This window comes from Danio rerio, chromosome 10 (genome assembly GCF_049306965.1).
Source record: "Danio rerio strain Tuebingen ecotype United States chromosome 10, GRCz12tu, whole genome shotgun sequence".
Classification (NCBI taxonomy): Eukaryota; Metazoa; Chordata; class Actinopteri; order Cypriniformes; family Danionidae; genus Danio; species Danio rerio.
This window is the reverse complement of record NC_133185.1, coordinates 22,267,501-22,283,894: the sequence shown is the minus strand read 5'-3', so window position 1 is coordinate 22,283,894 and position 16,394 is coordinate 22,267,501. Positions and strand designations below refer to the sequence as shown.

General features: G+C 38.4%; 1 protein-coding gene across 6 annotated transcripts in view; it reads right to left on the bottom strand.

The window, feature by feature from the left end:
* Positions 1–3,011: 3,011 nt before the first annotated feature.
* sppl3 (signal peptide peptidase 3) overlaps positions 3,012–16,394 on the bottom strand; it is a 203,561-nt gene continuing 190,178 nt past the window's right edge. For 5 of the 6 annotated variants that reach the window (XM_073913963.1, XM_073913961.1, XM_073913962.1 and 2 more), the window contains 3 exons: positions 13,491–13,845; positions 9,987–10,096; positions 3,012–5,183 (listed from right to left, as the gene is read on the bottom strand). In XM_073913963.1, the coding sequence (XP_073770064.1) occupies positions 5,112–5,183; positions 9,987–10,096; positions 13,491–13,845 (537 nt within the window). In that variant the 3' untranslated portion in view covers positions 3,012–5,111. The remainder of the gene's footprint in view (positions 5,184–9,986; positions 10,097–13,490; positions 13,846–16,394) is intronic. The other variant, NM_001015068.1, reaches the window with a different exon arrangement.

The following is a 16,394-nucleotide window of genomic DNA, read 5'->3' as shown; positions in this document are numbered from 1 at the left end:
TACCAATCGCATTAAAATGTCTATAAACTGGACACGGAGGCTGTATGCAGTTCTCAGTGGTGAAGTAGTGTTACAGTGACACCTGGTGGACGCAAAGTGAAGCGTTTCACGTGTGCAAAAACATTTTAATATCAATAAACGCAACGACGAGCTTATTAAACATCAAAAGCCTTTTAAAACGCAAGTATTTAGTTCAAGGCATGTCATGGATAATACATGAAGTAAAAAAAAATAATTAAATAGCTTAAATATTTCATTTATTATTTATATTCATTACTTCTGTTAATTTTTGTTCATTTTAAGGCAATGATTGTGTTGCTTTATATGAAATATTACAAATATTTATAAAATTGTTTGTATAACATTGTTAAATCTCAGATTATTTTAGTCACCAACAGTGGAGTATTATATTCGACTTTTCATTGATAAAAACGAGTGTTTATGCAGTGAGGTGGATTATTAATATTATTAGTTTCATTTTATTTATTTCAAGTGATTGTAGCAATATAGGTGTTCTCCCTTTTTCACCGACCATTATATGAAATGCATTTCACTTTGCATTTAGACGATTACTTTGTTGTTGTTTTTTTTTTTTTTTTGCTATGATGCTTTAGTTAAAAGATGTACTTTTACTCACGGATGATTAATAAAGATCTGAAAGTAAGATACTTGTATTTCTCTTAAAAAAAACTGAGCTCAACAGAGATCTTCTGGTCTTTTTCTGTAAAAGGAATGGCTGTAACTTCCAGAAAATAGCATTTTAAAAAAGTTTCTTTGAGCGGAAATGCCTTGTTGATGATAAAAGATAAAGACCTTTTGTAAACTTGCATTGAAACCGTACTTACTGTGAAGAGCACTACGCAGTACACAAATAAACTTGACTTGAAAAGACAATAGTTAATAAAATAAGAATTATTCAAAACAACTGATATCTGAAGAAGAGAATCTCTAAACACACTACACGACAAACCTTGAAGCAGATGAGCTACAGCAGCAGAATATAATAAACTACTATTGAAGAACGCTGGCCTGCCTTCTGTCTTGTATCCGCTCTTCAGGTGTAAGTGCGTGGAGATTAACTTGAAATTTCATTGGCAGCAGTTGAGCTTTTCTTAAACCCCGCAGCCTACCTGACTGCTGATACCGACATTTGTAGTGCATCCCACAGTGTCTCCATCTTGTGATGAAACTACTTCCAAAAGCTTGAGAAGCACACAAATCATCTCAACCTTCAATAAACTCTAGTCTCCAGATCTTCAGCGCTGGAACAGGAGATTCACATTAGGAATGCAGTCCACAAATCTGAGGCAAAGAGTCAACGAAGTGTCCAACCAGGAATCAGCAACAAGAGGTATCTAAAAAAAAAAAACGTTGTATAATGGTAAAGCAGATTTGCCACTCTAAATCAAATACCAAGTGGCCAGACATTACTTCAACTAAAAATGAACAGAAAACAGGTTTCTGTTGTGCTTTGAATAATATCAAAATGGTTTTTATCAATATTTAGTTTTTCTTTTTTCTGTAGCATTTTGCTTCACTTAACAGCCACTATGAGAACCGCAATGGATAATTTACCTCTGATTTTGATAAAAAATAATTCTCAGGTGCACTGAAAAAAATGATGTCTGCAGTTGATGTATGCATTTGTTTGTGTTGAATTTAAACAAATAAAATGTAGTAAAGTTCAACTTAATTTGTTTAAATTCAGCCCAAATAAATTGTTTACACTTAAAATAATCAGTAAATTCAAGGACTCATCTTTGAATATTTTTTTCAGTGACCGGTTTCTTCATTATTTGACCTCTCTTAAGTAGTTGATTCAATTTAGCATTTAGTTTTTCTGTTGTTTACTTTTTAACAGCATGTGAAGTGATCAGTTTGAAGACAAAGCTCCTAAAATGTATATTATCCTGACATGTTAAACTTATTTAACAGTTTGTGGTGATCACATTTGATTTCAGTGATGGCCGGATGATTACCTCAATTTAAATATAGTCAAGTGCAGTAATTGGGTTGAAAGTTGAGTCAACACAAAAATGTCCGGAAGTTTGTTGCGTTAGAGTTTGTTGAGTTGAGTTGCGTTAGAGTTTGTTGTTTGTTGCGGAAGTTTGTTGAGTCAAATTTTTTTATTTTTTTTTACAATTTAGCCATACATGTAACAGGAGGCATGAAACCATGAAGTGTACTGAAAAAAATTATTCAAAGATGGTTCCTTGGATTTACTCAATTCTTTTACGTTAAGTGGTTGTAAACAATTTATTTGGGCTGAATTTAAACAAACAAATTTAGCTGAACATTATCAAATTTACTTTGTTTAAATTAAACACAAATATTGTTTGTAACAGTTCTTCATGCAACACTTTTTCCCCCCATTCTTCTACAGCTTAGTACCTGTATTTGCAGGGGTTGTCACAGCGGAATGAACCGCCAATTTATTCAGCATATGTTTAAGACAATGGATGCCCTTCCAGCTGCAACCCGGTACTGGGAAACATCCATACACATTCATTCACACACATCCACTACAGCCAGTTTAGTGAATTTAATTCACCTATAGTGCATGTTTTTGGACTGTGGGGGAAACCAGAGCACCTGGAGAAAACTCATGCGAACATGGGGAGAACATCCACACAGAAATGAAAACTGATCCAGCCAGGACTCAAACCAGCGATGATCTTGCTGTGAGGTGACAGTGCTAACCACTGAGCCACAATCTCACAAAAAAAAAATAAAAAATAAATAAAAAATGGTCTAGAAATATAAATGTTCTCTGCCATTGCCCAACTTAAATGTACATGTAAACAGTAATAAATGTATATGAACAAAACCTCTTCAAATGACATGCTATTCCAGAAATTCCATGACCTGTGAGAACTCTGGTAAAAAGTAATAAACAACCAATACAATTAACAAATATTTAATGAAATAATAATTATAGCAGTGGTATGGGTTTTGCTGTTGAGATGTGATGTAGCTCACGTTTCCACACTCTGAAATGAGAGACTTGGAAATACAGTTAGAGTCATGTTTATTTACAGCAGAATCCTGACTAAGAAGAAAGGGAAGGTTATGAGAGCTGAAATGTTCTCAGTACAGCTCATATGGATCCACATTTCACTACACTTTTTAATTTATTTATTCAAATTTTTATACAGAACCCTTTTGGCTGTTAATGTTGATAGCCCAACAGAGCTTAGCGCCCTCTGCAGGCAGGGAGGACGATGGGAGGGGAAAAAAAAAGACCAAAGTACAAAATGAAAATCCACAGCATTAAAGGGAAAGTGGAGAAAAAAATACAAATGATGTGATAAAACAAAAACAAACCGAAAAAAAAAACAAAGAAAAAAAGCAAAGTTTTCATTAAAAAAAACGAACATTTGAGATTATTTTCAAAGCGATCACCATGATGGTCAGTTTAAATTGTTCTTTTTTTTTTCTGGTAATGTCTGTAAGGGTGGCAGAGGGACAGCAAGGAGGGCTGTTGTGAATAAAATGATGTCCGTGATGCTCAGGTTAACCGTGTGTCCCACTGCCAAGCAAACGTTCATATTGAATATTCAGACAACGCACTGCCAATGTTTGCGCGAGGTCCACGCTGGCCGTGGGACTCGAGACCCCTGTCCGTTTATCAATCCTCTTGTGCAACTCTTCATCCACGACCACGTGTCTGCATCTCAGAGTTTCAGAGCGAGACTGCCCTGAAAAAAAACGCAGCTTTGAAGAACGACACGCTGTACAATTGACATGCAAGGCCAGACGACTAACAGATTAAAAAACCGGTAACAACTGTTAAAAAAAAAAAAAAGAAAGAAGAAGAAAAAAAGCAAACAGACTGAGCCAGCAAAATGCATTATTTCTACAACATTACGCTCAATCACACAGAACTCGCACCTCGATTCCAGTTTCATCAGAGCCAATTGTGTTGAAGGAATGACTACAAATGAAGGAAAACAAAAACATTAATGCTTGAAATACTAGTGGAAAACAAAACTCGGCCCGTTTAAATTAGTACAATCCTTTAAGAGTCCCTCCAGGAGCACGACAGAGCTCATCTTCAGTGGTCCAATCAGCGCCCACGGAGGAGACGGCATACATTCATACATAAACACAAACGTAAACACACGCACACCCTTCGCTTCAAAGGCCGAGTTGCGCAAACGGTCCATTTTGCAGTAAAAGTGACCTAGGCAGAGCTGTTAGGCCCATTTGTAGGGGTTTGGGGGTGGGGAGGGTGGGGTGAAGAAAGGTGAAGGAAGAAAATTATTTCCATTTTGTTTCGTTTACGAGATCTAAAAGCAACGAAAAACAGTTCCATTTAAATGCATTTTCGCACACGCACTCACACACATACACGCAATCTCGCGCACACTCGCACCTCGACATGATAACCCCTAATACATGTGTACACATATATACAAAGAGCTGTATGCCCTCAAAATTTATAATGCATCATTTCTGTATATGCCAAGAATAAAATCTTTCTAAATAAAATACATGTTTCTGCGAAGGAAGGGCTTGTTAGAGGGGGAAGGAAAGGATGCGGGTGGGGATTTGTCAGGGAAAGAGGAAGAGAGAACGAAGGAAGGAAAGGGGTGGGGGGGGAACAACGCTGTCCTCTACTGTGTGCTGGTCCCTTATATAGGGTCATCGTCATCCCAAGCTGTGGCGGAATCTACGTTCGTCGTCCACAGTTTCGTTTAGATCAGTAAATAATCAAGAAGTCGCAGTCTGTAAATCCATAATGGAGCCAGACGGCACAAATGGAAACACACGTGGAGCTCAAACAGGCTCCGGTCACGTCCAGATCCGGAAAAGTGTAGCTTAGTTCAGTAAAACAGGAAAAAGGGATGATGGGATAGAAGAAAGAGAGACTGAGAGAGACAGAGAGATAAAGATGGAATGAATAGGAAGAAAGGAGGAAAGGACAGCTATGGAGACGTGTGGAGCGCATGAATCCATCTGGCAGTGAAGTCCGCGTACGGCTGTTCATCCGCTGGCTGGAGGATGACAAAAGGAATGAGGGATGATGAGAAGACGAGTGCGGTTCCTCTCTTCCGACCTCTCTCTTTCTCTCTTTCTCTGGTAAGTTCGGGAGGCTGGCCGGAGCAGCATCATACCTCCAGGAAGCGGGAGCTGCTGGATTTGGCGTGAAAGGGCTCGGACCACATGCGCCGCAGGTCCCCCTGTGGAAACACAGAAGAAGACAGAATTACAGCCAGTTCACTTGAGCTTATGACAGCGACTTGCTTCAGAACGGATAAAGGGTGATTTATGTGACTTGAATGTGCTGTTGTTGGTGTTAGATGGGCTGGTTTGTGAATTTCAGAACCTGCGGATCTACTGGAACTTTCACAAACAGCAATTTTGTGAAAAGTTTGTTAACACCAGGGGCCTCATGTACGAAGACTTGCGTGGAAATCTTACTAAAACATTGCGTACGCACAAAGCTGTAAATGTGCGTACGCAGAAAAAAATTCAGATGTATGAAACACTGCGTACGCCGAATCTCACGCATATTCTTTTGTACATCTGAATGAACGTGAAACTTAGCGCAACATGCACGAGCGCAAAACCCCTCCCTGCCTCCTCCCTAGTATGAATATGCTAATGACTATGCTAATGGCAAAACCCAACGAAAAAGCAACGGCAAAAGCAAGCAAAAAGAGAAACTTTGAACAGAATGTGAATTGGAGGTGCTGCTTTCGGAGGTAGACCGGAGAAAAGCGGTGTTATTTGCAAGTTTTTCCTCCGGAATTAACAACAAAAGAAAAAAAATAGAGTGGGAGAGTTTAGCTGATGCGGTTAACACAGTTGGGTCTGAACATCGCACTGAGTGCATTAAAAAAAGAAATAGTCTGGTTTATATCTGTAAAATGTTGCAGCACTCTTAACAGTCTCAGTGGCGCGTTCGTAAGACACATGTCAACATGTTTTGACACGTTCGAGCATGAACTCGGCTCGAATCCAGCGTCTGATGAACTCTTTCTTCTTTTTTTTCCCCGCTACATATCAGATTTTGCCAACTATTTATCACGAGAAAGACAAGTAGGAATCATCAATAAGTTTGTGCATCATATTTTATTTGCACATTTATTGAATGGAAATGTTTTTGATTCACGCATGCAAATTCATCTTCAGATAGTGTCTTTATAGCAATGTGCGTGCGGTAGATCGCTCAGATTACATTGGGAAAACAGGCGACCGCTGCAAATTGTGCTTTAATGTTTAGCTGCTCAACTGTATGGTATGGAAACCTTATTTACCTGCTAGATGAACCCGTCTCATACAGCTGCCATTGCAATGCTCAGACACTTTGTAGAGAGGAATTTAACACAACCGCCTCTAGGAGTCGCCAATGGAAATAAAACAGACACGCACAAAAAATGTGCGTACGCCTGCCAAAAAGCTGCCGTGAAGCTGCGCACATTCCCACGTTCAGTTCATTGTTAGTAAATCCAAACGTGAGCGATTCTGAGCGTGAAACCTGGCGTACGCAAAGTTTTTGTGCGTACGCAACGTTGATACATGAGGCCCCAGATCACTGAGGAAAAAGAGCAGATTGCTTCAGCTGATAGAAAGACAATAGTCACTCAAATAACCAAATTACTGAAGTCTGCAGGTAAAAAAAAAAAATAAATAAAAAACACAAAACCTTGAAGCAGATGAGCTACTGCAACCAGACAGGCTTACAGCAAACTATATAGTACGGTATAAAGTATTCTACCCCGACCTGACGGCGAGTAAATAAAATGCTCCAACTACTTAAAAAGCAGACAACTATGCCAATTCACTGCATGCGATTTGGCTGGACAGTCTTTCACTGACACTAAAGTTACAAGCAGAACCCGGTGACACTATTTTACTGCTAGTGAGAAAATGAAAGGTCTCTCTCACTTTGTACCTTTGAACTGCTGACATGTTAGTAAGGTAACTTTTCCTCTTCTCTATCACTATTAAAGTGATCCTTGTGGATCCTGACACAAGTGTGTCTGTAGAATAAGTTCTCTCCATGGCATCATTCACAGGTCAGCTTTGATAGCTGCGCAATGTGTGCTCTATTATGCGCACATAGACTGTTATTGCGTTATTCTTCAGTGTCTACGTCACTCATCGGTAGGGCCACACAGAATCGGTGCGTGCAGAAATCCGCTGATTTCTAGCCCATCACTGAGTCTATGTATTTACTTGTGTAAATGTGTGTAAATTTATATTTATTCAATTATTATATTTATTTTAAATAATTTTCCAAATATTATTGTGATATAATTCAGAATTATTAGCCCCCGTTTATTTTTTTTGCTCAATTTCTGTTTAACAGAGAGAAGATCTAATAACCAAGCTATTTTATCTTTGCCATGTTGACAATACATAATATTTGACTAGATATTTTTCAAGACACTTCTATACAGCTTAAAGTGACATTCAAAGGCTTAACTAAACTTAACTGTTTACCAAATAAGTGGATGTATTTTGATTTGCATTGTAAACAGAAAAAAAGTTTAAAAATGTATTATTTTATCTTAAGTTTAGTAAAGATACTCTGAAAATCATTCCGCATGAATCCACTGATTTGCAAAATTCTCCAGTAAAATAGCAAAAAAAAAAACGTCTGCAGATTCTGTTTGGCCTTACTCGTCGGTGAACATCGCTGACAGTTTTAGAGCCAATCGCAGCTCTTTCTGTTTAGCTTGTGACCACAATGACCAATGATAGGAATGTAAGAACTCATTCGACAACGATCAAAAAGCAAGCGGATTTTAGTTTATTTGCTATAAATGCTCATGTTGTCTTCTGTGCATGTATTTAGGTTTTGTTTGAAACATTCAGAAAGTGTTTTCTTTGAGCAAATAATATTAAAGGTACATATAGGAACAGTTCATATACTTGACTGCTTGTACTAAAGGGACAGAATTGTATCATAAATAATATACAGTATAAACATAAATACATTTTTAAAAATTCAAGGCTTCTTGTATTGTAAAGTAAAAATATAATTGTGTATGGAAAGCATCCTCAATGCACCGTGATGCACCAAGATATCGAATTAAACCAAAACGATTACATGATAATCGGAACTAAACTGAACCTTGAGACCAGTGTAGGTACACACCCCTACAAGCTTCCCAACACTGGACAAAAGACGACCAGAAAATGATCACAAAATGCCACATTTGTATGGTTGAGTCAGAATTTAAGCCAACACTGAATATATAAACATGTTTGTCCTAATATTGCCAGCAAGCTTGTGTGTTTATCATTAAGCTTTTTTCTACTATTACTACATTTTGAAGAATTTCTGGTGCGAATACTCTGCAGGTTGTTCAAACCTTGGTACACACCAAAAACAAACTGGTAAACTGCACTGAAAGATTAGCATAGCACTAACTAACGACATGTGAAAACTAAAAACAAAACATAATTTCACAAGATGCCACAATACAATAACACTCCTTTACACATTTTAGAACATTTTCACAAGTTCTCACCTGCTAGAAATACTACCACATGTACACACGTACAACAAGCATGTCCAGCACAGAGCACTGTTTTAAATGGTCATCTCTTTCTCAAAAAATGCTATCATTTTTAGGTTTGGACTTAAAAATAAATATATGAATGACTGAATGCTTAGAACACCGCTGTATGGTCAGGTTTTAATAAGGTCAAATTGCACAGAAGTGCTAAGTAAAAAGGTCATAAGCTTTTGTCGTTCCCTACATAATACTTTAAATTCTTTAATGTCACACCCATCTACACACACACACACACACACGCGCACACACACGCGCACACACACGCGCACACACACGCGCACACACACGCGCACACACACACACGCACACACACGCGCACACACACGCACACACGCACACACACACACACGCACACGCACACACACACACACGCACACGCACACGCACACACACACACACACACACCCATAATGCACTCGTCGATTTCATTATTGCTTTCCTTTAGCTTTGTCCATTATTATTAGGGCTTTATTCTTTATGTGTGTGTATACTACTTATGGATGTGTGTGTTGTATTTCAAAACTTATCTGCATTCAAGTGGTGATAAACAAAACCTGTGAGCATTGATTAAAATTAATTTTGTTAAAAGTAGATGCTTGGTTCTTTATTTTGATACAAGATATGCTTATATATTATTATCAGAAAATAATCTAAGAGCTGTCTTTTTTGTTTAAAAGCTAGCAGAGAAAGAGTTAAAAACAATGCCTTTGTCACTCTGAACACATTACGCCAAACACACCATTCGTGTCTGAGACCAAATGAGTTTGCTCTAAACATGTTTTCTATTTTTAGGAACATACAATGCGCTTTGACAGATTTTTATCTCGTTGATGGTTATCACATGACCAACAAGTACTACAGCATACCTAGAAAGAAGAAGTGTAGTAAACCAACAACCATTGGAGTCATATTTCAAACACACCTCTTTTGGATTAAAACATCCTATACATCTGATTCAGCATAAGCGTTCAAGCAAAAACCAACATATAGGATGTTATTTTAACTGTTTTCTGTTTATTCGACATTAGAACAATGATGCCTTAATTGTGCTCAAGCTCCATGTATATACTGCATTTCAACTTCCATACATGTTCCCATAATCAACCGTTTCTATGGAAAAGGGAGGCTGTTGCCATGACAACCACACCACTGAACTGATCGGATTACATTACAACACATGCAGAACAAAACATCTGCCACAGTGAAAGAGAGACCAGCGCACAATTGAAGAACGCGGAGACGCACAGAGGCGTGTGCGAGTGCTAGTGTTAGCACATTAACAATGCAGCACAGTGTTATGGATACAGCCTTATCAAATAACCGGACAATGACCTGATGTAGTGTTTCTAAACAATAGATTCTTCGAAATTAACTCGACACTGTTGTGATATTCCTAGAAATTAGGCATACAGGTCTCTCTGGATTTTCAGGTGTTAGCACAAACAAACGTACCTTCAGGTAGGCCATAGTGAGCAGAGGCAGCAGGGTGAAGGGCACCAGGTACAGGAGAGCAGGCTGGGCCGCGCGGTGAATACGAGAGGCCACGGTTGCAGTCAACAGACCTGAGGCAGAAAGAGAGAAGATCAAACATGTAACAAATCTACAGTCCAAGTTAATATACATCACATGTTATCGCACAGGCAGTACATGATTGTGACTGTTGACGTCTGCTATTCAGATGTATTTTGCTAGCTTGGATTACAAGCAGACAATGAAGACGCATTCCTGGTCACACCAGTTTTAATCTACGTCCATTTTCAACCACTTTCCAGTTTTCTTTGAGGTGAGGATTTAACGGGGGGTGCATGTATCTTGTCTCGTGATGTTTGAACTCGCATTGCAAAAACAATTTACATATCAATGTAAAAGGAGACAAGGTAAACTGATACAGAGAGTAAAACGGCTTTGAAAGTGCTTTCAACAACCTTTAGAAGTGACTGAAACTGGAAATGCATTAATCACTTCAGATCACATTTCCATCTGTAATTAGCATAGTCTTCTTGTGATTGGATCAACAAAAACACATCTTTATACAATAGTGCATATAATACTGACTAGTGTTCCCAAGCACTTATTGGACAAGTAACCATCAAGAAAAAACTAAAATAAAGCAATAAAAAATACAATTTAAAGAAAACTATTTAAAATATATGCTTAGGGCAGAGAGGATTAAACTTATTACTAAAATAGTATACAATAATAATTCAATCATTTTGCCCATTTACTGTTCCAAAATATTTCTTCATAGATAGACGGACCAAACCTCACATACAAAGAAAACAACAGACAAATTTATAGAGACAGACAAATAGGAGGGCAGACACACAGATGTCAGAAGGCTATGACAGCATGAAAGGTCAAATGGAACGACTGAACTTCAGACAGGTCAGACAACACAATGACAGAATGATAGTCAGATGGAATGATAGAACAAGAGATGCTCTGATACCTTTTTCCCCTCCCAACAGTAGTATTTTTATTATCTGAAATGCTTTAAGTTTTACTGATAGGACAGTGTACAGAATTGGTAAGAAAGCATGGATAGCAGAAAGAGGATGGAGGATCAGCAAAGCAGGGTTGTTGGTAGATCAGATATGGTTGCAGCCGGAAGTTAACGAAAAATATTTAAATTATTTATTAAACTTCCCAATAAATTGATTTTTTTAATGTCTACTCTAACCCCTGATATTTTCTCAGATCTGAATTTTTTTACATGGCTGTTCACATTGTTGTTATAAATGTGGCCTGTATCATATTTGCAGTGTGAACAGATCATAATCCTAAACTGACCCGCAAGCATAAAAGTACAATTACGGACAACACAAAATGTCTAATTATGCGGACAATGTGTATACTGTATAAAATGAGTAAGCACATTGTCAGATTAGGTTTAATATAATGAACTGTAAAGGGTTGTTCTGCTACTACTAATGTGTATTTCGCTAAAACAAGTCTCTTGTGATTTAAAACACTGATAATTTGTGATTTATGATAACCGCGGGGCAGGTCTTTCCGTCCATCGGTGTAACTCATCAAGGCTTAATAAGCAGCTGCAGACCGAACGGTGAAGGCTGAGATGGTTCATCTGTTTGATCTCTGATCTCTCGATAACCTAGCCTACTGTTATTTTACTTCGTTATAAACAACAGCACTTTTTCTCTTGTCGAGAAGTTCACCCTTAAAATGAAAGTGCTCCTTACTTCGCCCACAGATCCACAACACCCTACAATCACCACTCTTCAACTTTGCGATCAACCCACACCCCAATCACTATCAATAATTGGTTAACAAGGGCCAGTTTTGCCTTCAACAATTCTATCAAAATGAACAACTAACTTTCTGTGGTAAAGTAATAGCCCTGTGTGCCATTCTACTATGCTGCAGTAGACGATGTTTGCAGCACAGAATGATGACGCATGTCAATCAAAGATTATGTAAAATTCTCATGAAATCCTACAAAACTGTTCACAAGGCAGTCGCATTGCAAAACATCAGATCTGCGTCTGATTTAAAACTACATATGAAAGTGGCAAAAATCTGAATAATGATTTGTTTCCACTGAGTGGTTTGGTACGCTTTTTGGTACGCTTTTGGTACGCACCATTTTTAAAAACACAGCCGAGACATTACACCACATTAATTTATACATATAATAAAGAGCCATGGTCGACCCACGCTTAAACAAACCATGTCATCGTCTTGATGAGCAGCAAATCCAAGAAGAATAGCAGAATCTACCCTGTGGCCGTCTAAAGGGCGAGTGGTTTCACTTTCTCGAGTACGCTCGCCGTGTCTCTATATTTGAGATAACAAACTTCTTGAGCTGATGATAATAACGTGCATGCGATTATTGAAGTGCTTCTGACATCTGATCCTTTCTGAAACCGGAAGCCAGAAGAGGAGGAGCAAATGATGGTTTCAGCAACCTAAAACATCAACAAACTGACATGTTTAACTATTATCATCACCTTTGGACTATTATGAACTTGGAATGACGAAATTACTAACAAACAAAGTTTACATGTGCTGGTGAAGAATATAGATACAGTTGAGAGGTTTGCTCTGACTGTGGGCTATATGTTGTGTATATCCAAAATAAGTACTAAATGTTTGCTGTGTGTAGTTTTATTGTATATGGTAACATATCAGAGACTGTAAGTGTCTATATGTGTTCATATATGTTACATTTAGTATACTGTATTATTTCCTATCACTGATGTGCAGTTTTACTCAAATCCTGTTCATAGAAAGGTTAATAATAAACATTTATACTCAAGTGTTTGTCCGTTTTGTGAGAAGTGCTTCTCATATGATATGCAAACGACCCGGATTGCTTTATTTTGACATTTCCTCGAGCAAGAATGATGTCAACTGAAACTTTCTGTTGTACACCATGGCCATCAAACCATTGGTGCCCTTTTAGCAGTGGAAACGCAAGCCTGTCAAAGGTGACTCGTACAGTCCCATACCGTACTGTACAGGACTCAGTGGAAACGGCCCATAAAAAAAGACCAGATTCTATGCGGTTTGCGCTGCTCACACCGTCAAGACAAAAACAGATCTGTGTCACATATAGGTAAGAAAAATCAGTGTAAACATAGCCTATTAAAAACGGGCAGACAGTTGACAGAATGTTGCTTAATGTCAGACAGAACATCTGAGAACACCAGCACTCTGGATAGGACAGAACGACAAACCGATAGACTGTCAGAAATCATCAGACAGACATAGCACCAGAGAATCTTAGAACTAGAAATAGACACAACGATATACAAGAATAACTGAACTATAGACAGAATGACAGAAGGAATGTCAAACAGAACAGCAGACAAAACCATAGACATAAACAGACAGACACAACTAAAAAAGACAGAACAATAAACTGAACGACAAACAGTTTGCTCAATTGACAAATAGATCAAAAGTGTGTTCAAACTACTTTCTTGTGATACGCACCAACAAAGTAACCGATGAGGGTGCAGTGGAAGTAGGAAACCCTCTGCATGCGGCCTGACATGTTGGCAGGGCCGGGCACTTCGCCGGTGGCCTGTTTTTTATAGTTGTCATATCGCAGCACGAAACACAGCAGCAGGCCTGGCATGACGATATCGCCGATGCCCAGCATGGAGAAGTGGCTGCCGGTGGAGCTAGGAAACACCAACTTGCCGGGCAGCGAGAGACGGGGAACGTCCCGACCCATGCCAGGCCCCAGGTGAAGTTTGCGTGACAGCACGTCCAGTGGGTTGTCTGCAGGCTGTGTGGCCACTTTCACCATCACGTTGCTGTTGAAGATGTAGGCGGAGAAGAAGACCTACAGGAGAAGAGGGATGGAGATGAGTCAGTCGGACAGAGCAGCTTGCCCTGCTGTTTTAAGACGCTGAGAGAGAGTGAAGTCAGGCTTGTGCAAGCGTGTTTGGGAGTGATTTTTGACACTGACGAAAGAGGACTCGACAGTCAGCAGCGGGTGAGATGAGAAACACACTTTAGGTTTGCAATTAAAAATGAATGGATGTATTTTGAGGATACACTTGGTATTCAGCTTTCATTAATATTCGTTATTAATAACCTATATTTTTTCAGTGCATGGATTGACTGCTTCAAATCCTCGAAATGTACATACGTGTTTAACTTAATGGAATAATAAATAACAAATGCACATTTTTCAGAAAGTTGGCCCATGGTAACCTTTGATTTGGCCCACCATCCCATCTGAAAAGAGAGGGAGAATGATGGGCATGGTTTAGGTAGGTATTCATTCATTCATTTTCTTTTTGACTTAGTCCCTTTAATAATCTGGGGTCGCCACAACATAATGAAAAGCCAAGTTATTCAACAAATGTTTTATGCAGCGGATGCCCTTCCAGCTGCAACCCATCACTGGGAAACACCCACACACTCATTTACACACATACACTACGGACAATTTTAGCTTACCCAATTCACCAGTACCGCATGTCTTTGAACTTTTGGGGAAACCGGAGCACCCGGAGGAAACCTACAGGAATGCACGGAGAACATGCAAACTCCACAAAGAAACGCCAACTGACCCAGCCGAGGCTCGAACAAGCAACCTTCTTGTTTTGAGGTGAAAGAACTACCTCCTGTGCCACTATGTCACCTGATTTAGGTATTGTCAAAGTAACGTCAAAGTAAGTAGTTTGCTAAAGTAATCTTTTATTTGTTTGTGTTATTGTTAAGCTACAAAAAGATAGTTTCAATTTATATGTCGTAGTTAGGTTTGAAACGTACAGTCACCCGATGGATTGAGAAAAATGCAGAGACTTTGGTGAGCAAATGAAGGCAAAGGCAGATTCTCGTTGACAAGTGTATTATGCATTGAACTCCACTGTGTTATAAATGTGTTTTGCAATAACAATTAAATGTTTATTGCAATAAGTTATCATTAAAAAGCTATACTGCATTAATTAATAAGATTCATGTTTTCGATTTATTATTAAATATCATAAAATAAATTAGGAAATTTCCCATGGTAACTTTAATGTAAAATATTTTCTTATATTTATTTTCGGCCCATGGCTCTCAATTATATTTAATGTTTTGGCCCTTTATACAAAAAAAGTTTGGGCACCTCTGTTATAGGCTATTAAAATACATTTTATTTATTCACTTTGACCTATATTAGGCAGCCAGCAGCAGGTGAGATGGGAAATGCAGAAATTTCAGATTTGCAATTATAAACAAATTAATGTATTATGAGGGGTCACTTAGTTATTAATATTTACTGGAAAAGTTATTATTCTGTCATCATTTAATCATCCTCCACTAGCTTTAAACCTGTTTGAGTTTTTTCCTGTTCTGAACACAAAAAAAACATATCATACATAAAAATGTAGGAAACCCATAGGCACTGACTTTGAACGTATTATATTTTCCGACTATGGAAGTCAATGGCTACCAGTTTTCCTACATTCTTTAAAATAACTTCTTTTGTTTTTAACAGAAAAAAGAAACCACCCAAGAGGGAGTGAAGGTGAGAATTGTTATTCTTGGGTAAACTTTTCTTTTTACAGCAGATTCCTCCAGGTGTGTTTGTCTGTAATGAATAATCTGTTAAACCGCTACTTAAAGAGCTTATAAGGAAGCAGTCAGGATTCCATCAATCTCTTAAGCTGCAATTGCAAGTTTTATGGCACTAGCTGGGTGTGGCAGTATGCAACGCCTGATAAACGTGCTGATCATAATGATCATGATTGCTTTACATTATTTTTGTGCAAGTGGAAAAAAAACAGAAGAATGTGAACATACAGAACAGGAACTGTCCTGTGAAGACAAGGAAGAACTTGCTACTAAGGCCCCGTTTACACTAGTGCGTATTAGTTTTAAAACGGCGTTTTAGAATGAAAACGATCCGCGTCCACATTCGCGTTTTACCCAGCGTTTCTGAACAGCTCTCCGTCCACACCAAAACGCTGAAAACGCACATCACGTGACCACACACACACACTTTGGCAATCGCTGGAGCCCATCTACCCAGATGAGAGCTCTGCTAGTCGGACTTCTCATCAAGCATCTCCCGCTGGATCTAATCTCACTATATTTATTAAACGTGATATTTCATTCATCTTGTTGTCTTTATCTAACGACATATTCCCTGACTTTGGCCACTGGAATCTATTACTTGTTCTCAGGTAACGTGTTTTGGCTGAGCGCAAAGATAAGTTAATGATTAATGTAAGCACGTAGCCTACATTCTGTATATTGACTGATCGCTTGCCTTTATTTCCTATAATGTATAAACTTATTGTATGTTATACTTTTATAATGGCCATTATCGATTATTAAAACTGATATTCAGCAAAAGAGAGGGTGTGTTTCGTATTTTCACTGAAATTGAAAGGA